Here is a 22,611-nt window from a genome sequence, read left to right as displayed (position 1 = left end):
AGTGACCCGCCCGTGAAGCCGCAAGGCTTCACTGCCGGGTTCCCTGACTGGCAATGGCAGCGGGAGCACCCGACAGCCGATGGAAACATCGGCTGCGGTGCTGACATCGCTGGACTCCAGGACAGGTAAGTGTCCTAATATTAAAAGTCAGCAGCTAAAGTATGTGTAGCTGCTGACTTTAATTTTTGGAGGGGGGGCCGGAACTCGGCTTTAAGTTTATTGCAGGGTAACTTGGATGGGCTTGAGGAATCTGTGGGATACTCCAGAACACTGAACAGGAATGCAAGGACACTCTTCTCTTTGCAACTACTTCTCAGAAGAGTCTCTTGAGCAGTAAGTCATGACTTGGACAGCTCTGGGACACCATAAGCTATGTTCCAGGCCAGGCAAGCCTTAATACTAGTGCATCAGAGGTAAACAGCAGCAACAGTCAATAGGATCTTCCTCTCAGGTCTATACTCACATTGCCCCTGGGTCTTGGATGTCTCCCTCCAGATTCAGGCGAACAGTCTCTTCAGTGAGCCTCAAGACCGGATCCTCTGTGAAACCCCTCTTTTGCTATCTAGGAATTTTCAGCAGAATAAGCCCTCCAGCTATGCACAACTAGGACCTCGGTGAGACTAGAAAAATCTTGAGATGAACTGCCTGGAACTTCCTCTCCTCCTGGGGAAGAACACTGCTCTCCCAGGCTCCAGACTATTTATGCACTTTCCCAACCACCATCTGGGCACCTTCACTAAGGGAGTGGCTAAAGCTGCATTAATATTCAGACTGCTCATTTGACTCTCCTGTTAACTATATTCTAGAAGACAGGGGAAAGAAATCAAACTTTCAGCCTGCAGAGCCCAGAGCAGACCAAAGCAAAACTGATTACAGAAGAGCCACCCGAATAAGATTTCCTAACTTTACTAGCAGCCTATCTGGGAGGGTACTGCACAAGTAACGATGACAAGTATATTTTAGGGCCTTTGGTACCTTGGCATTTGTTTGCATCAGGACTGCTTTTTACCATGTACAAGTCAATAGAAAGCAGTTTGAAAAGAAACCAAAGGCAGGTTAGAAGCAGTTAAGAAGAAACTGAAATGTATTGTGGGTGAATGCACCCTTTGTCCATTTTTTTATAAGCAGACCCTTATGGTTATACATTTGGTATGTACATACTTTTGGTTTCTGTTTCCTTAAGAAGGTGTTAGAAGCCACCTCATAATATTGAATCTGAATTAGGGATTCCACTGTAACAAACATTTAGCTTATATATTTGGATACATAAACCAGTGTTGGTAAGGAATTATTTTTCATATGAAACAGCAGAAACTAGATTGGCCCTATGCTGTGCCCTTGCCTATTTTGCACATAAGACCACATTAGGAGTCATCATAGACACTGTGAACTTCACTTACGGTTCAGGAGCAGTGCCATGTCAAGCTAACCAAGATTTCCCATAGACGCCAATGTTAACCGGTTGCCGACTGCTCACAGTATATTTACTGCGGCAGTCAGCCCCGGCCAGGCAGAGTGACGTAGGTCTACGTCGCTCGCCTGTCACTCCTTTTAGAGCCAATAGCGGGCGAGCGCGCGCCCGCCTCGGCGCGCGCCCGCCTCGGCTCGTTCACAGAGGAGTGCGGGCGTGTGACTGGCGGACCCGATGTCCGCCGGTCACACTACGATCGCCGGTACAGCGGGAGAAAGACAGAGCGGCTTATGTAAACAAGCCGCCTGTCATTCTCCCCTGTGTAAAAATGAAGATCAGACGGTTCTACTATGTAGAACCGTTGATCTTTGTTTTTTCACTAGGAGACCTGTCCCCCTACAGTTAGAATCACGCCCCTAGGACACACTTAACCCCTCCCTGTCCAATACAGTTAACCCCTTCTCTGCCAGTGTCATTTTTGCAGTAACAGTGCATATATATAGCACTGATTACTGCAGTAATGTCACTGGTACCCCCAAAAGTGTCAAAAATGTCAGTCAAGGGTCCGATCTGTCCGCCGCAATGTCGCAGTACTGCAAAAAAAATCGCAGATCGCCGCCATTACTCGTTAAAAAAAAACACCAAAAATGACAAAAATCTTTCCCTTTGTTAGTAAACGCAATAACTTTTGCGCAAACCAATCAAAATACGCTTTTTGCGATTTTTTTTACCAAACATATGTAGCGTAAAACAATTTGGCCGAAAATGTTAAAAAATTTTGATTTTTACATTTTTTTTGGGGGGAATTTCATATAAAAAAAAGTGAAAAATATTGTTATTTTTGCAAAAATTACGCTCTTTTTTTGTTTATAGCGCATGATCAAAAATCGCACAGGTGATCAAATACCACCAAAAGAAAGCTCTGTTTGTGGGAAAAAAAGGACATGAAATTCGTTTAGGTACAGCATCGCACGACCGCGCAATTGTCCGTCAAAGTCACGCAGTAAAAAATCGCAAAAAAAACCCTGGTCAGGAAGGGGGTAAAATCTTCCGGGGCTTAAGTGGTTAAAAACAGGGAGCTGTGCCATGTCAAGCTGACCAAGATTTCCCATAGACACCAATGAGCACTGAAAGCTGAAAATTGGTCAGTGCTCATTGGCATGGAAAAAGAGTAAACACAGTTGATTGATAATGAATGGCTTCAGCCAAACACTAACCATGAGTGAAAGAAAAAAGTTTTTGTGTTATCATTCATATTCTCGGAAAAATGGCCAAGAAATCATAAATTCTGGCAGGGTATGCAAACTTATGAGCGGAGTGTCCTGTATTTACTGTAAGTGGTTAAGGGGAACCCTGTGATAGAATATAAAAAAAACGGCATGGGGTCCCCCAAAAATCTAAAACGGCGTGGCACCCCCCCCCCCAAAATCCATACCAGACCCTTATCCGAGCATGCAGCCTAGCAGGCCAGGAAAGGGGGGGAGGAAGAGCGACTGCCCCCCCTCCCTAAACCACACCAGGCTTTGGGGTGCAATGTACCCGATACCCATTTACATGGGGGGGGGGTCAGGATCTAGAGCCCCCCTTGTTAAAGGGAGTTTCCAGATTCCGATAAGCCCCCCACCCGCAGACCCCCACAGCCCAGGTATGTTGGGAAGAGGCCAATGGCGACAAGGTGCTTTGGGGTGCACCACTTACAGTAGATACAGAACCCCCCCAGGCACTATATTTAAAGGAATTTTTCAATTTTATTGTTGCACTTTAAGCTTAATTAAATTCGCTGCTCTGCTCCTGAAAAAAAAAATGTTTTTTTTTTTTTAAGTTTGCGTTGATGTCATGTCCCCCAGGTCAGTACCCGGAACCCTCATACCCCTTTAATGGCCAATTACTTGCATATAAGCCTTTAAAATGGGCACTTTTGATTTTTCCTGTTCAGGCCCTATAGACTTCATTGGGGTTAGAATTTTTCCCTGTTCAGGAGTTCTGCTGCGAATCAAATAGGGGGTCATTCAGCTTATCTCTACTTGTGACATAGTAACTGAAGCATTGTTTGTGGGCAAAAGGACTGTGGCATACAGTATGTGTGCCAAGTATACAATGAGTAGACTCGGGCTTTATTTAACCATGCACCCTAATGTTCCTCCCACTGTTACTCAAATTTGGCCATACACACCAGTCTTTCATTCTTCTCCTCTGGGTGTCCACATATGCCTCAGATGTTTCATACTTTTAGCAACACTCCTAACCCGACATCCAATTGAAGAAAGATGATCAGAAAAGGTCCCAAAACTAGCATTTTCAGATACATATTTGGTCAGAATTGGCAGGTTCCTTTGTTCTCTCTTGACAGGTTTCCTTTTAACAAGTTTCTTGAATGTTAATAAGATCCTCAGAATTCATAGTGCCCTTTTATTTTCCTTGGCCTACATCATCATGCAATAAAGTTTTGTCACTGAGAAAAGGCCTGGCAGGGTAATTCATTTTGAGTCTGTGTCTTCTATCTCTTATATCAGTCATTACATTCTTTTCCTGTGCCAGTTAGACGGGATGCTCTGTTATTGATTGAGGTCAGTAGCTATTCTGCAGGAGGTAGAAGATGAGGCGCTCTATCATAACATATCTCTTTATTAAAGAAACTGTACATCATGGACCCTATATCTTATAATCTCCAAAAGTGTAAGTGAAAAGGGATTATCTTAAAGTTCACATATGTACTTTAATTTAAGATCTTGTTGATCATCGTGCTGATAAAACGCTATGACATATTGAGTCTGGTAATCTGTGTTGGTCATGCTATGCAATTTTCTCTGAACAAACCTTAGTCAATGTGTGTTAAATAATGGTGGCCATGGACATCAGATTAAAGTAGTCCAATTTTAGTGACTGTGGCACATTTTTTACATACTGTACTTTTCTGCAGTGGTTGAACTGCTTCTGTTACAGGAGTTCCAGCTGCTCCCAGGTGAGTAATATTTGGTTAGGTATGAACTGCTACCCTCTGTGTGGTATTTTCAAATACCAGGGACTTCACAAATACCATTGACTCCAGAGATTGATTATAACCTCTGCTGTGAGTTGGGTCACAAAATTGTACCAGAAACATACCTGTAAACCTAAAGGGTCAGAACTGTTTCAACCAGTCAATTTCCCCATCACTTGCCACATCCACCTGTTAGTTTAACATTAACAAAATCATGCTTACTTACAGGGTATTCACTGCAGTGTGCAATGTTAGAGGTGGGTGAATCACTTTTCTGTTCAGTGCATGTCCACCAATCATCTAACAGGCAGGGCTGCTGATACAGGGGTACCACCAGTCCTCCTGTACGGGGCCTAGACCAGCAGGGGGGCCTGGGCAGCAGAGGGAAGAGGAATGTGCACAGTGGAGGGTGATCAGCACTGGGGGGGGGGGGGGATTACTGGAACCCATCCCCCTCTGCAGCAGCTGAAAGTCGTCTCCTCCTCTCACTCTCATGAGGTGTCAGGTGCTGCAGAGAGAGACAAACAGGATATGAGATTCTCTTCCCTCTGCTGCCTGCACCACCGTATAACCCTCCCCTCTTCCCCCATCGGCTTCCCTCCTCTCATCTCTCGGTAGCTGCTGCAGCCACACAGGCGGATGTTTCAGGATGGGAAGTGGAGGAAGAACATAGGTGTACACACAGGGTGTAGGCAAAATCCAAGCAGGGTAGACCGCTCCAGGTGAGACTGGGATCAGGTGCCGGTCGGATCCGCAATCCAGGATAACTTCAAACAAAAAGGAATGACCGCACTTCCGATGGATTTTCAAAGAAAGGAGTATCTTTATTCCACATCAATCAAATGGCAGGTACAGGTACACACTGTGAATGCAGGACAATCGGTGGACGCGTTTCACGACTGCATATGTCACTTATTCATCACCCTGGTGATGAATAAGCGACATATGCAGTCGTGAAACGCGTCCACCGATTGTCCTGCATTCACAGTGTGTACCTGTACCTGCCATTTGATTGATGTGGAATAAAGATACTCCTTTCTTTGAAAATCCATCGGAAGTGCGGTCATTCCTTTTTGTTTGAAGTACGCACAGGGTGTGCCAGGTGTGCCCAGGCACACCCTAATAACCCTGTGCAGCACAGATTCCCCCTACTGCCCTGGCTACCCTCCCTCTTACCCCCTACAGCTCTTCTGGCTTCCCTTCATTCCTCTCCAGCCAGCTGTTGCTGTGGGGATGTTTTAGGATGAGAGGGGAAAGGGGCTCGTAAACATATAATTTACCGGCCCTCTCCCTTTCTAAATGAACATCGTAAGTGATCGGTAGTGTGTGTTTGAGCTTTGATGTGCACACCCTAATGCATTAGGCTGCGCACACCTATGAGGAAGAAGCTGCTAAATATGTCATATTTATGAACTTTACTGAAGGAACACAGTGAGTGATCTGTACCAATCACTCACTGTGTTCGTTCAGAACTGAAGCATAGAAAGATGCGTTTATTATGCTTCAGTTTGTGGATGAACAGGAGCCTCTGTATAGAATGCTTTCTGTTCATTCACTGTCTGTGCAGCTGCAGAGAAAGGGACTGAGGAATTTATATCCTCAATTCCTTTTTGTGTGTCAAAAGGGAGATATCATGGGTCTGTTTAGATCTCTGATATTTCACTAACCACCCCCACAAGGTTATGGAAAAAAATAAAATAAATATAGTAAAAAAAAAATGTAAAAAATAATAAAAATTGTAGAAAAAAAATGTAAAAAATAATAAAAATTGTAGAAAAAAATGTCTAAAATAATAAATTCAAGAGCTCATTTACATGGTTTCTCTTGCCCATACAATGTGAATGAGTGTTTTTTTGTGGCTGGAGCCTCCTGTTACTCTATGAGGTTGCAGCGTCTGTATGAATAAAGCCGCAGACAGCTGTGGGTGACTGGCCCCAAATGCACACTGTCTGTATGCAAATGCCTGTCAGATTAGGACCTGGGGCTGTTGTGTGTTGTACAGCTACTGCATCCTCATAGGGTAACATTAACTGCCTACACACAGCTACAACCACGTAAAAAAACAAAACAATGATTCACACTGTACACACCTCAGCACCAATGTAAATGAGCCCCAATACCTCATTCACACACAGAGCTTTATTTATTAACTCAATACAGTTTTATCCTTTTAGATTTAGCCGTAATTGTATAAGTTATGTTGTGTTTGAGTCTGCTAATAATGATTTTAGTGTATTTCTTACCAAAATATTGCTATATTTCGTGTGGGGGGGGCTGTCAGCTAGGCTGTAAGGGGCCCTGTGATTTCCCTGTGATGAGCAGAGGGAGAGGGTATGAGCGAGTTTCCTTGGGTATAATAAATGTTGGGAATGAGTGCTTCCTAGGTACCCAATCTACCACAGGAGCCTGAATAGCCACTTAGTAATGATGGAAGCAGCCACCATTTTGGTTGATTTTAGGCCGAGCATGATAAAATCTTAGTTTATGTGGAAAAACTTTTATATTGCTAGTTTATTTAGTGTGCTTGGCTCATTATGATATGATTTATGTTCTCGTTGAAAAAAATTACTGAAACATATTGCAATTTTTTAAAACTTTTCCTAAAGAGATTGCTTCTCATGCTGAACACTTAGGATGTCGATGAAACAATGAATTTTAGTTATAAAATTTCAAATGTATGTCCTAGGTGAAACATACATTGCTGTAAGTGTGAAAATAGCAATGTTTTACGTTGCACGGCATACCTCAAGCACTCTTGATATGATATAGTGTCTACTTCAACCTAGAAAGCAGGATAATTGGTAGGTTCAGATGTGTATGTTAAAATGAAGTTCTGCTGTACAAGATACCTTTTATATTCTTTATGCAGAACTAAGATAAGATTAGTGCTTTAGCTATGCTGCTGTAGTTATCCTACACTCAATTTTGCATCGACCGTAAATAAAAAAAAAAACATTTTGTCAAGAAAATACTTTTTTTTCATGAATATAAATGAAAGCAAAACTCTATGAGCATAACAATGAGTTTTAACTGTATAAAATTTCAGGCTGTGTGAACTTCAAGCAACCCTGTTTGGCAACATATAAAAAAATTATCACTACGGCTTGCCATACACTAATAGATTTATTTTCAGTCTGCAGATTCCTCCATGCACATTATGCAACGCAGATGGACAAATCTCCCAGCTGAGCTACTGTATTCTGACACTGTTAACTAAAAAAACAAGCCACGCAGTCTGTAATCTCTCAAATCTTGGTTGCAAGACTACACAAAAAAGTGATTCCACACCATCTTCTTAACATGATATTACAGTAAACCCCCGCTCCATCGCGGTTCAGTTTTTGCGGTCCCGGTATATATTGCGTTTTTTTTTGTAATGTTATTTTACTATATAAATAATTAAAAATGAAATATTTTTGTGTTTTCCATAGCTCTTGCTATGTCTCTTAGTATCTTTTATGTGTTTAAATGAGTTTCTATTGTTTTAAAAGTGTGTTAAAAGACCTTAAAATGCTTTTACACGTACAGTGACAGTAAAAAAAACATGCCTACAATGCATTTTAATAGGGTTTTTCTATTTCGCGGATTTTCACTTTTCGCGGCTGGGTCCGGAACGTAACCCCCGCAATGGAGGGGGGTTTACTGTAATACATAAAATAGTCCAGTTCTACCCAAAGTTATACAATGTGTTCTAAACAATAAATGTAGCAGTAAAGATTATATAGCGTGTAACTTTCTAAAATCATATACATCTCTATATAATGATGGGAATGTGCCACTTAAAGGAGAAGTACAGCCAAAGCTTGTTTGGCCATTCTTCTCCTGTGCATCACAGGAGTTCATTTCGTTTTGCACTCATGTGACCCATTTTTATCTAACAGTGGGCTGAAGCCCGTTGTTGGCTGATTTCACAGAGCTGGTCCAGGCTTGGGAAAGATATATATATATATGGTCATGATCTGCTCTTGTGCCTAGACCAGCACCCGGCTCAGCCTCTCAGTGAGCCGCTGACAGCTTGAGCTGGCTGCTCCGCTCCCTCCATAGCCCAGCGCTCTAGTGAGCACGAGGTTAGGGGGGGGAGACCTGAGAGCCAGTGACTGACAGTCACCAGCTCTCTGCTCAGGAAGCGCTGAGAATAGAGTGATCAGCGGTATTTGACTGTTCTGTTCAGTGTTAGAGCCAGCGATGGACAGATGCAGCATCAGACCAATGCTGCATTCACCTAGGTAAGTATGATTCTCTTTTAAGTCCAAACACATTGCGCAGTTTTACAGGTAATAAAAAATATATATTTTGAAAATTAAGTCCAACATCAATCTTCTGTTAATAGCAGTGCCAGAAATGTTCTGTGAAGGTGATTCCTTGCTCATCAACCATATTCAATGCTCACCACTCAGTGATACGTAAGTCCACTCGCCTCTGTAATGGACCTCAAAGCTTCCTAAGAGGTCAACCCAGCTTTTTCCATATATTTATTATTCCAATCTGCCTTCTGAGGAAGCTCTCTTTGTGGCGTAACTCGTATAGGGTTGGTACCGGCCAATGATGCCATTAGGATGCATATTAGAGGAGGGGTGATGAGCTGGAGTTTTTACATGTGGGATGCTGGTTTTATTTGTTTATGTGAGTGTATTCTGACAGACATCAGCTGTGGCTGTCAGAATACTTGAACAGCAGCTGCATCTGATTGCATGCAGCCATTGTTCTGCTGACAATTTTCTGCCCAGCTTCTATAGATTTTAAATCAAAGGAAGACGGGCAGGAGGGGGCCGACAGGGCTACCCATTAGGTGAATTTAGGCCTGCTTATCAAAAACCTCCCAAAATTCACACAGTGTATGGACAGTTTAAATATAATCTGTTTAGCTTTTAAAGAACTGAATGGTGCATAATCAGTGAATAAAAACTTTGCACTAGGCAAGAGCCAGGTTTTCTTTCACTGGACACTGCTATATTGCCTTTTGCACAGCATAGAGAACATGAAGTCAGGATGTCACAGCCATAGGTGTGCACAGCCTATTGCATTAGCGTATGCACCCTAAAGCTCAAGCACAAGTGAATTTACATATAAATGGTGCCGACAGGGAAATCAATCTCCCTGCTGGCACATAAGCACTTATCTTATGGCAGAGCTGGTAAAATAGAGAACTTCCCATCTTCCTGCTGGCACACAGAGCAATACTGCTAATATTCATGGGGTGATTAGGGTGTGCCCAGGAACATCCCGCATGCCCTGTGTGCACGCCTATGGTCACAGCCTGCACATCAGAGACACTGCTGCTATTCCCATGACAGCCACATGCTACTGCTCCCTGCAAGCATCCACAGCCATGGGGACTGTTTGGAGATGGAGTTGAGGGCTTTACTGCTGACTTGTGACAAAAAGTCAAAATTTGCATAATTATATTCTGTTATAATTATGCTGCAATTTAAAAGTAAAAAGAAAGGAGGAAAGTTTTTTAAGCAGCTAATGGATCAGTTTAGGGGTTAGCAACCCTTTTCACAAGATGTGCCATTTTTACAAGCATCAGACAGCCAGCGTGCCAATGATCAATAACCCGCTTTAGTCTTCTTTAGCTTATTTTTTTTTGTTGTACTGCCATGTTCAAGTTTTACTGGTAATGGAAACTTAAACGCATCAAATATTGTAGGAAACCCTACAGCATCACATAAAGACCTCAGACCAGACTTAATTTCTGTACCTTCAGACCTCAGATCAGCCCCAATGCACACATGGACATCAGACCTCAGTTCAGTCCCAATGCATGCATACACTTCAGTAACCAGCATTTTTAAAAGGAGAGGTTAGCAATGGTAGCCTCAATATTTCTCTTTTGAAAGTTTTCTTTACAAAAATGTAAAAAGTGGTTCAACTGTTATCTTCCTGCAAAAATGTTCTGTTGCATGTGTCAGTCTAAGGAAATTGCATTATAAATGGGGTAAGCCGTTTTCAATTTGTGGCAAAAATACATTTTTTTTTCTATAAAATATTTTCTTAAAATTGAAATGGTTTTCTACTTCGTATTGATAACAGTAGTGAAAATGTTATCCAAATTTTGAATTTTCTTGTCTTTTTTTTCCCCTCACAGGTAGACAGAACAGAAATTATCAGAACATGCATCAACCCTATTTTCTCAAAGATTTTCACAGTCGACTTTTATTTTGAGGAAGTTCAGCGCCTACGTTTTGAAGTTCATGACATAAGCAGTAATCACAACGGCCTGAAAGATGCCGACTTCCTGGGTGGTATGGAGTGCACTTTGGGGCAAGTAAGAAACAAACACTTTTGAATTTCTATGTAAGCGTAAATAAAACCTTACAACTTAACCATATTTCTTCTTTTTGGGAAGAGGAGGTTGGAGGTTTTACCCTTGTTTAACTTGTTTCTTAGATCAGTTGTTTTCGTAAATGCTTTTGGTTAGCTGCCTTTCACTTAAATTGTGTCCTGTGAGTATTTTGCATTATTGTGGTTAGCATAGGAATAGCAAGTTCCTTTGGCTACAAACAGTAATATTAACCCACTATATATTTTGTAAGGATCTGAAGAATTTGACACTACATAGAATAATACATTAGGATACATATTTTCCATTTTTGATATTGTGTATTTTGTGCCACCCCAATTCTTAAATCTATAGCATTACAGATAATCTTTAAGTTGGAATACTAAGCATTGACAAAATGAGTATTTTTATTCAGTTATGACAAATTTTATGAAGACAAAATGATTTATTTTGAAATGATGAGTACATGCTTCTTTTACATGAGTAATCTGTTCTTATTTTGCTCGGTGTCTGTGCAGATTGTATCACAAAGGAAGCTGTCAAAATCGTTGCTGAAGCATGGAAACACAGCAGGGAAATCATCTATAACGGTATGACTTCTGGAGAATTTCACACCTTCTCAATGACTGATCCTATTTATATCCTCTATTCTATAGTATGTCTGATGCTTCCGCTTTCATGAGCCTTGGGCTGGTGTCTACAAATAACGTTCTGGTTTACACTTTTTTTTTTTTTACTTTTATCTACAACATAGTTGCCAAGATCTTATATAAATACTTGTGAAAGATACACCAAATAAAAAAAACTCTAGAAGTAACTTATGGCACTTTTCCACTGCAAGTACCAGCTCGGCTCTACTCGGCCCTGCTTGGCCCTGCTTGGCCCGGTTTGCTTTTCCACTGCTGGTACAGCATAGTACGGTGTTGGAACGGTTCGGTATGGTTTGGTATGGTTTGCTTTTCCACTAAAGTAGTACTAAAGTTAAGTGGGTGGGATAACAACGATTCTCTGACCAATCAGTGGCTAGTAGTGACTGCATGCAAAGGATTGTGGGATATGGTACCGGTATGGTACCTCTTTGAACCACAATCGAGGTGGTACTGTTTTAGAGAGCCGTACCGTTCGGTTCCATGCAGTGGAAAAGCGCCGCCATACCGTACCGTACCGAACCGTTCCTACACCGTACCATGCGGTACCAGCAGTGGAAAAGCACAAAAGCGAGCCGAACCGTTCTGTTCCATGCAGTGGAAAAGCGCCATTAGTTGCTATTGCTTTTCCTGCCACTATGCTGAAGTCAGAAACTTCCCTTATCCACTTTTTAGAAGGTATCACCAATGGTTGAGATAGGTTCCTCTGATGTGCAGCATCCAAGGCACAATCAGTCTTCACCATGTAAGCAGGTTGAGCTAATGCTAATTTAGTGAGTTAATAGCTGACCCAGGCTGGGGGAAAGAGGGAAGTTATGTATGCTCAGTTTCCAGTGTTCTGTCAAATTACCACTGCCCATCAGAAAATGAAACGCAAGAAACATTGAGCACAAAATTGCTTACTGCGCATGTGCTTTGCGAATCCAACATGGCCGCTATGCGTTTCAATAGGTTTCCTAATCTGACAGAGGATGAAGGTGGCAGTGGACATCTACTTACACCCAAGCAAGTCTTAAATTTCACACTTATTTTAGCAGTTAACTCCTTTTATATGGTGAAAAAGAGAGGACACCGGGCTTTTTGGTTTTTGGGTCACCAGTCCACCAGTGCTATAAAGGAAGGCTGACTTTCAGGAATATGTTCCAGCTTACTGCCCCCACTCTTGGCTCATGGTACAGGGGATGCTGCACCTTGCAGTACTCTGAAGGCACCAGGGTTTTTGGGGGGACATACACTCAATGGAGAATACCAGCATTTACTTCAACCTCATGGAGGAAAGATTTGGCAGCCAAATAACTGTAGTTAGGATAGGCATTGGACTTGTTTACATTGACTGTAAGGCTGAAGTTTCTCCAGTAAAGTAACATTAACTGTTCCAAGCCTGGACTGAAGCTGAAGCTATTCAAAGGGGTGCATGTGGGTTATGGCGTATCTACAGAACCAGGGTCTGTAAAGCATAGAGGGGTATGAAGCTCAGCTACTACAAAAGGGTTAACTCGGCAAGTCAAGGAGGAGTTACATTGCTAAAAATAACCAAGCACAAGTTCAAAACACCAAGCAACCAGTCATTAGGTGTAGTACTTGGTAAAGGTGACAGGTTCTCTGGTAGCGAGGGGGTTGAAACTCTGGCTCCCTCTCTAGTGGTTGGTTTCCAGTAGCAACTGGAACCAAACATGCTTTACAGAGATCAATGACCTGATCACATGGGTACAGAAGTGAAGGAGTTAATATGAGCGTACATGAGGTCTTCTCGGCGGGACCCCATTCTCTGACTTGGTGTGAGGTAACAGAGTTAAGGTGGACTGGTGGAGTGGGTGCAGGATCAGCACATCCCCCTAACATACATCAGTTACTATGTGTAGTGACATGGGACAGCCCTTTATAGAGGAACTCTGAACTTTATTTACTGTACAAAATGAAGGTTTAGCTCAAAGTCAGGTAACTGCCTTATTGCTAGATTCTTCCCATGACAACAGTCTCCACCTGGTCCCGGGCATTGATGAGAAAAGGTACCCCCCGGTTTTCGGGGCAAGTAGGCCTCACCCACACCCTGAGCCCTCGATGGTGTCCATTGAATGATGGAATTAGCATTTAAGCACTAACCAATGGAGAGCCGAGAAGTCAGTAACAAGATGGATCACAACAGTTTACTGAAGTAGAAGAACATAGGTAGAAAAAGTAGATATGTAAGCAGGGATGGATGGCCAATGGCAATCTTGTACCGGGTGCACTAGCATGTTTGGCTCCCCCTGTGTGTACTGATGCATATGAGCATTGACACACATACCAGAACTTGTAAATTCAGTAAAGATAATTTTTCCACATGAAAAAGTATCCCCCCTTCAAGGAGACAAGGACAAATTAGTAGATGCAGACCCCTGGAAAGAAAGCCTTTTTTTGATCATGTATTCTTTTGTTCGTTAAATAAAAAATTCTAACTGTGTTTTTCTGCCACCCTGTGACATCCTCAGTAAGTTCCTGAACCTCTCCTTTTCTCCCCCAGTTACATTTGTGTGCCTTAGTTTGGTGCACTGCATTATGCACACTATGAATCCTATAGTCCATAATCAATTTCAGTCGCAAAGCAAGAGGGGGTAGCTACAGTATGTTCCTACATACAGTGGGACCATGAAGAATGAATGTAGCCACCTTCTATTAGTAAGGGCTCTTTCAGACTTGCGGAGCACTCTGAAGAACGATCCACATTCAGATCTTTTTAGAAGGCATTTGACAGGGGTTGAGGAGGCCCTATAATGCCTCATTACAGCCTGATTTAACTCTATAATGCTGCACTACTGCGCTGCAATCATGTGCATTTCACACAGTGGTGGCATGCCCCTATTTAAATTTATTGGGGGAGTCTGACAGGCGGTACCACCTGTCAAACTCTACACCCCCAAGTTGAAAATCCCTCTGCTTCAAGGCTGCAGCATCTTAACATCTTTCCCTGTCTGGCTGTATTGGGACAGTTCAGGTGAGCAATTAGGGGATGATAAAACCACAGTTCAGCCACCTGCCTGAAAAAGCATTAAGTCAGAGTCAAAGGAATTTGCTGATTTGGAGGCTGAGAGCAATAGGAGGTACTTTTTAAGTTGAGAAAACATATTAAAAAATATGTTTTTTTAAACTAGAGTTTAGTGTCATTTTAAGTTATGTTGTTTTTTAAGTTTTATTCAATAGGAAGTGATGACTATCAGATTCAGAACACAGACAAACAAAAGATTATCTGATTCAAAAATTGCAGAATGTATTCAGCATAGAACACCAGGTTTGGTGTTCTTGGAACATACACTCATCAGCACACTTTATTAGGTACACCTGTTCAACTGCTTGGTAAAACAAATTGCTAATCAGCCAATTACATGGTAGCAACTCATTTAGGCATCTACACGTGTTGAAGATGACTTGCTGAAGTTCAAACCGAGCATCCGAATTGGGAAGAAAGGGGATTTAACCACTTTACCACCGGAGAATTTTGCTGTCTTACGTCCAGGCCACTTTTTGTGATTTGGCGCTGTGTGACTTTAACTGACAATTGCGCGGTCGTGCGACGCCATACCCAAACTAAATTTACGTCCTTTTTTTCCCACAAACAGAGCTTTCTTTTGGTGGTATTTTACCACCAGTGCGCTTTTTACTTTTTGTGCTATAAACAAAAAAAGAGCGTTTATTTTGAAAAAATAACAATATTTTTGACATTTTTTATATGAAATTCCCCCCAAAAAAATGTAAAAATCTAATTTTTTTAAAATTTTTGGCCAATTTGTTTTCTGCTACCTATGTTTGGTAAAAAAAAATCACGATAAGCATATTTTGATTGGTTTGCGCAAAAGTTATTGCGTTTACTAACTACGGGAAAGATTTCTGTCTTTTTGGTGGTTTTTTTTTAACGCGTAATGGCGGCGATCTGCGATTTTTTTAACGCGTAATTTGCGGCGGACAGATCGGACCCTTGACTGACATTTTTGACACTTTTGGGGGTACCAGTGACAGTATTGCAGTAATCAGTGCTATACATATGCACTGTTACTGTAAAAATTACACTGGCAGTGAAGGGGTTAATTTTATTGGAGAGGGAGGGGTTAATGTATGCCTGGTGCTTACTGACGTGTGGGGGGGGGGGGGAGGTGACTGAGTGACAGAAGGACAGATCGGATGTTCAGCTATGCTGAACACTCCGATCTGTCAGTCCCTGTCACTTAGGAGATCCTCCCGCTCTGTTTACACAGGCGGGCGGATCTCCTCACTCGATTCCCCGACGATCGGGGCAGAACAGCGGCGATCGCCGCCGCTCCTCCCCTGGCCCGACTCCCGCTGTGAATGAAAACAGCGGGAGCGCGCCTCCGGCGGCGCGCGAGCGCCGCCTACAGGGGGAGGAGTCCAGCAGCGTAGGTCTACGTCGCTGGACGGGAACGAGCCACTTTGCCGCAGTACGCTCCATGTGAGCGGTCGGCAAGTGGTTAAGTGACTTTGAACGTGGCATGGTTGTTGGTGTCAGACGGGCTGGTCTGAATATTTCAAAAACTGCTGAATTACTGGGATTTTCATGCACAACCATGTCTACAGTTTACAGAGAATGGTCTATAAAAGAGAAAATATCCAGTGAGCAGCAGTTATGTGGACGAAAATGCCTTGTTGTTGTCAGAGGAGAATGGGCAGACTGGTTTCAGATGATAGAAAGTGAACAGTAACTGAAATAACCACTCCTTACAACCAAGGTATGCGGAATACATCTCTGAAAACACAACTCATTGAACCTTGAAGTAAACGGGATACAGCAGCAGATGACCACATCGGGGGGCCACTCCTGTCAGCTAAGAACAGGAAACTGAGACTACAATTTGCACAGGCTCACCAAAATTAGACAAAAGAAGATTGGAAATACGTTGCCTGACCTGATGAGTCTCAATTTCAGCTGCAACATTCAGATCAGAGTTTACATTAGACATTAGGGTCAGAATTTGGCATAAACAACATGAAAGCATGGATCCATCCTACCTTGTATCAACGGTTCTGGCTGGTGGTGGTGGTGTAATGGTGTGAGGAATATTTTCTTTGGGCCCCTTAGTACCAACTGAGCATCGTTTAAACGCCAAGGCCAACCTGAGTATTGTTGCTGACCATGCCCATCCATAAGCCTACAGTGTACCCATCTTCTGATGGCTTCTTCCAGAAGGATAGTGCACGATGTCACAAAGCTCAAATCATCTCAAAATGGTTCCTTGAACATGACAATGAGTTCACTGTACTCCAAATGACCTGCACAGTCACCAGATCTTAAACCAATAGCACCTTTGGAATGTGGTGGAATGGGAGAATCGCATCACAGATGTGCAGCCGACAAATCTGCAGAAACTGTGTGATGCTATTATGTCAATATAGATCAATCTCTCTGAGGAATGTTTCAAACACCTTGCTGAATCTATGCTATGAAGAATTAAGGCAGTTCTGAAAGCAAAAGGGGCTCCAACCCGGTACTAGCAAGGTGTATCTAATAAAGTGGCCGGTGAGTGTTAAGCCCCGTACACACGATCATATTATCGAACGATCTGTCGTCCGTTTTTTGTGGCATGCTAGTCTGATGTGGAAAGTGAAGAGGTTTTTTTCATACGAATTTTCCCGTACGACAGAATTCTACTTCAGAAGGGATGTCATGTGTTGGAATGCTTTGTATGTGTTCTTTCGTTTCTGAGCATGCCTAGTCTTGCACTTAATATTTTTTTCCATCGAAATCTGTACTAATGAGACGAAAATCGGACGTTGTATTACGGACAACAAACATTTTATAGCCTGCACATCAGGATTTTGTCAGCCGAAAAGTCGGAGTCGGCTGTCGAAAGCACCATACTAACAATCCGAAAATCGGCAGATCGGACGTCGGACGAAATTTTCCTTCCGAATTTCTTATCGTGTGTATGGGGCTTAAGTAACCCCTATCTGGAAACAGGAGAACACACACACAAGCTGTAACCACCCACAAAGTATAGGTTTTCAAGAGACCCACAATCAAGACTGTTCTAGTCAAAAAGTCTAGCACCATTGTGGCAAAGCATATAATTAATTTGAGTGCACGATTCAGGTGTCTCCTAACAACGTTTTAAGAATTAGAACAATCATAAATCAAAAATGTCTTATAACTTTATTGGTTTTTGAATTAAAACATTTAAACTGTGGTGTTCATAGTTTGTCTATAACGAAGACTCCAATAGTTCATGCCACATATATTAAGTAGCCTTTTACACATACCTAAACTGCTCAATGCTCACCATGGAGCTCTGATATGCTCAGTAGAATATGGATTCCGGTTATACACATAATTCCTCATATATGAGCCAGTGATGATACAATCCAGCCAGTACTTCACTATTCTAGCAGCTTATAACTTGGATCTAATATATGCAAAACCCAGCTACAAAATACACATAAAGTGCTTAGTCTTATCTAAATATCAGTTCTCCCTGGAAATCCGTGGTGACATTGATCCTCCTCTGGCTGTATATCTAATACTCGGGCTCCTGCTGCAAACGAGTGCTGGATAGTCAGTAGCAGCAATGTGTTTTTCAACCCAAACTGGTCTAATCCCAGCAGATAGACAGTATTGTACAGGTCTTTGTAATCAGACACTGCTATCTAGCAGTTAAAAAGCTAGAAAAATAAATCACTTTACATACAGGTACATGGTTAATGCAGACACATATGATAGAATCCGCACCCCCTCTCTTTGAATTTTTGTGTATAGTTTAGCACATTAACAGCTTAATAATTTGATTTTTAAAGTGTGCAGTTTACTACTAGCTTGATAAAAGGCTACACTATGGGGTGGATTTACTAAAGGCAAATTGTGCATTTGCACCCATTTTCCCTAGAGCTTAGTGAATCCAGTAAAGCTCTGCTGATCTCAATCATTCAAGCATGTGCAAGCAAACATTTATTTTATTTTTCTTAACCCTAATTGGGTATTCTTTGCAAAGTGAAGCTGTACCACATTACATTTATGAAGGAAAATGCACTTGCAATAATTTCCTTTAGAAAATCAACTCCATAGCCTTACACATTGATATTTGAAATGAGAGCTATACTGTTTTGCACTCCCTTTATTTTACAATAAAGTTTAAAGAACTTTTAATTTAGACAAAGACTGGTGTTGCCAGCTTGAAGTTCTGCTACGTTGCTGAAGAATGTTTCATTCTGGTGCCAGGCACTGGATAAAGTGTGTATTCCTGAAGTCCAGGCACTTTTAGTTGGACTTCAAGTGTGCACAATTGGAGTTTACTTGGACTGGGAGTTGTGAGTTATTTACCTTTTTGTAACTGAGATCTTCAACCATGCTAAAGAAATCCATGTTGATAGACAGGAATAGCCAAGTACCCATTTCAATGTAAATAGAGGCATTCGGTCTTCTATAACTTTTCAAACAAGCTTTGGCTTATTGTCCTCTGATAGGTTTACAACCTCATTATTCCCATTTCCATTATTTAGAATACATTTTCTAAAAGTTGATCTGCATGTTACGATTAAAGTATTTGTGAAGGTTCACATTTTTTTTTTTATTACAAACATGTGTAGCACTGCCCCCATGGGAGCTGCTTAAAGTGGATTCCCCTGGGTTACCCATAGAAGCAGACAATTGAACTTGTAGCTTTAAGTCCTCGGCTCAGTCAATAAACAGTCCAGGGGATTTGTTTTTTTTGTATTTATTTTGGAACTGGGATGGGAGAAGGGAAGAGTGGGAAACTCCAACTGACAACTATGCACAGTTTAAGGACATCTATCTGAGGTGTGTGCGACAAGGCCGCTGCTTCACTTTTCTACTAAGGTGAAGGATTTAAATTATGAACAGTACTTTAAGTTTCTCTTCAGGGTCTATCTTGGCACACCCTTTCTGACCCACTGTATGTGCTGACCTTAGTCCACTGACTTTCCCGGGAGTGGTCCCTTTCCTGGGCAGACCTCTGGCAAGTTCCCTGGTATTCACTGATACTGCTTTCCACAGGAATCTCTGCCACTGCTCCACCGGCAGCTTCCACCGGACCTTGCAGCTCAGCCCCACACGTCTGGTCCACTAGGCCCACTGCCTGTGACCACTTCCTCTCTGACAGGAGGAGAGACAGTCGTCACCCTTCTCCTAGAACTCTGCTTCTCACCAAAGACGCCATGTCACATGTGTCCCAGGCTTTTATGAACAATCCCAAGATGCACTGCGGTTGTGCCTTCCCACTGGGACTGTCACAAAAGCCTGTGTGTCACTGGATGGGTTTCCTCCACTGTCCAACAGGCTCCCCTATTGGATACAGTGGGGACACTCCCTCAGACCAAGTGAATCAGACATGGACACATGTAACAGGCAAGACTAGAAATCTTGCTCCCTGATAAGCAGAAGAGCACACAAATGCTTTCACCTAGCACCTGACTAGGAGGGTGCTACACATGTAATACTTACCTGCTCTGTGCAACGGTTTTGCACACAGCAGGCCCAATACTCCTCCAGGCCCAGAGTGTGGCTCCCCCCCCCCCTTTCCTCAGCCAATGACTCCCGCTGCTGTGTCTCAGCTAATGAGGAGGTTAAGACCCGGGAGAGCTTCTGCTTACCTGCACATTACAGTCCTCTTCAGGGTCAAGTGAGTATGGGGGGCTGCACACTGAAGGTTTTTTTACCTGCATCAAGGTAAAAAAACCTAAAGCCTTTAGACCACTTTAAAGCCAGTGAAATTTATGTTTATCCTATAATATCCTGGGGGCATTACTGCCAGTAGCAGAAAGAACAGCTAGTTAGATGCCCTCTCTGCACCCCCAAAGTTATTACTAGACAGTGATAGATTGCTTAACCTGCCCTCCCCCTCTATCAACATATTAATTGCAAACATATTTGCATGCAGTACACCCTTTTGGAATAGGGACTTGTCCTTCCCTCTCTGGGTACTGCTGTTGTACAGGAAACTGCAAGAGCCTGGTACAAAGCCAAATACACCTACTTGCAGCAATTAAAATACATTTAACAATTTGTTAATAAAGACCTGTATCAGTTTGTATCTTTAATATCTGTGTGAAGTTCAGCTTTAAAGCAGTGCCCCAACTAAATAACTTTATCAATTGGAATTCATCTCTGGCAAACTGTACCGCCAGTGCCCCAACTAAATAACTTTATCAATTGGAATTCATCTCTGGCAAACTGTACCGCCAGGTGGGTAATGCACCGATTTCATGATTCAGTGATGCACGTTTCTATTATTAGAAAATTGATCCTCCTGATTGACTAAAATTAGACGTCCTTTGGCAAGTATAACAGCAAACATATACAGTATGTATTTTAACTGTGTATTTAGCTGTTAGCCTGAAGTTCATTTTAAACAAGAGAGAAGGAAAATAGAATAAAGTTTAGAAGAAAAAGAATGTTCCTATTTTGTTACTGCCAGAAGAATTACGTTCTTAGGTTTACTCTGTTTTGCTATGTGGTGTAAGGGACATCTGTTTTTGGAATAATACTGAACATGTTAAGTCCTTTCTAGCAGCCAGCAAACAAAGCATTTACAAAAAGGAGTAGAGGCTTTATTGCCCATTTCTTTAATATTCTGCTTTATGTCAGTTGGGTTTATTCCAGACAACATGAAGAGAAGCTGAACTGATGCATAACACTTGACCCTGACAGTACGAGAGCAATCTGTTCATTTAGCTTCCAGCACATCACAGCTTCCTCTACATTCCTGAATCACTCGATATTGATATATCACAAGTTAAGCTCCGTTTATAGTGAAAAAAAAGATATACTGGTCACTGAACAAGGATAGTTAGCAAGCTTTCATTTAGGTCTGAAAAGTTTGTCTATTCAGAATTTTCTAGCAATTAAGTTTTTAACATAAATTTCAACTTAAAGTGGATGTAAACCCCATTCATGAAATCTGACTTGGGCACATACAGTATCTCAAAAGTGAGTACACCCCTCATATTTTTGTAAATATTTTATTATATATTTTCAGATGACAACCCTGAAGAAATTACACTTTGCTACAATGTAAATAGTGAGTGTACAGCTTGTATAACAGTGTAAATTTGCTGTCCCCTCAAAATAACTCAACACACAGCCATTAATGTCTAAACTGGCAACAAAAGTGAGTACACCCCTAAGTTAAATGTCCAAATTGGGCCCAAAGTGTCAATATTTTGTGTGGCCCCCATATTTTCCAGCACTGCCTTAACCCTCTTGGACATGTAGTTTACCAGAGCTTCACAGGTTGGCACTGGCATCCTCTTCCACTCCTCTATGATGACATCACAGAGCTGGTGGATGTTAGAGACCTCGCGCTCCTCCACCTTCCATTTGAGGATGCCCCACAGATGCTCAATAGGGTTTAGGTCTGGAGACATGCTTGGCCAGTCCATCACCTTTACCCTCAGCTTCTTTAGCAAGGCAGTGGTCATCTTGGAGGTGTGTTTGGGGTCGTTATCATGTTGGAATACTGCCCCGCGGCCCAGTCTCCTAAGGAAGGAGATCATGCTCTGCTTCAGTATATCACAGTACATGTTGGCATTCATGGTTCCCTCAATGAACTGTAGCTCCCCAGTGCGCAGAGTCACCATCTGGAGGGACGGGAGGAGCGAGTAGCTCCTGTTGGAATGCTGTAAAGCGATTGTCTTAAAGGAAAAGTGTGAGTGCAATTCCAATGTACTGTGTTGTTGTCCTTTATTAAAGCGTTATTGCCCGAGGTTGCGTGCGCTTTTCTTTACAGATTTGAATTGCTCCCCAGTGCGGGCAGCACTCATGCAGCTCCAGACCATAACAATCCCACCACCATGCTTCACTGTAGGCAAGACACACTTGACTTTATACTCTTCACCTGGTTGCTGCCACACACGCTTGACACCATTTGAACCAAATAAGTTTATCTTGGTCTCATCAGACCACAGGACATGGTTCTAGCAATCTATGTCCTTAGTCTGCTTGTCTTCAGCAAACTGTGGGCTTTCCTGTGCATCATCTTTAGAAGAGGTTTTTCTTCTGGGACGGCAGCCATGCAGACCAATTTGATGCAGTGTGCAGCGTATGGTTTTAGCACTGACAGGCTGACCTCCCACCCCTTCAACCTCTATCAATGCTGGCAGCACTTATATGTCTATTTCTCAAAGACAACCTCTGGATATGACCCTGAGCATGTGCACTCAACTTCACTCAACCAAAACTGGTCGACCATGACGAGGCCTGTTCTGAATGGAACCTGTCCTGTTAAACCGCTGTATGGTCTTGGCCACCATGCTGCAGCTCAGTTTCAGGGTCTTAGCAATCTTCTTATAGCCT

At 42.3% G+C, this 22,611-nt stretch overlaps 1 protein-coding gene across 1 annotated transcript in view; it reads left to right on the top strand.

The window, feature by feature from the left end:
• CPNE4 (copine 4) overlaps positions 1–22,611 on the top strand; it is a 609,887-nt gene that overhangs the window by 375,804 nt on the left and 211,472 nt on the right. The window contains exons 3-4 of the mRNA XM_082258376.1: positions 10,480–10,659; positions 11,193–11,264. Of these exons, the coding sequence (XP_082114502.1) occupies positions 10,480–10,659; positions 11,193–11,264 (252 nt within the window). The remainder of the gene's footprint in view (positions 1–10,479; positions 10,660–11,192; positions 11,265–22,611) is intronic.

This window comes from Pelophylax lessonae, assembly GCF_965119305.1.
Source record: "Pelophylax lessonae genome assembly, chromosome: 5".
In the NCBI taxonomy this organism is placed as follows: domain Eukaryota; kingdom Metazoa; phylum Chordata; class Amphibia; order Anura; family Ranidae; genus Pelophylax; species Pelophylax lessonae.
This window is presented reverse-complemented; position numbering and strand designations above follow the sequence as displayed.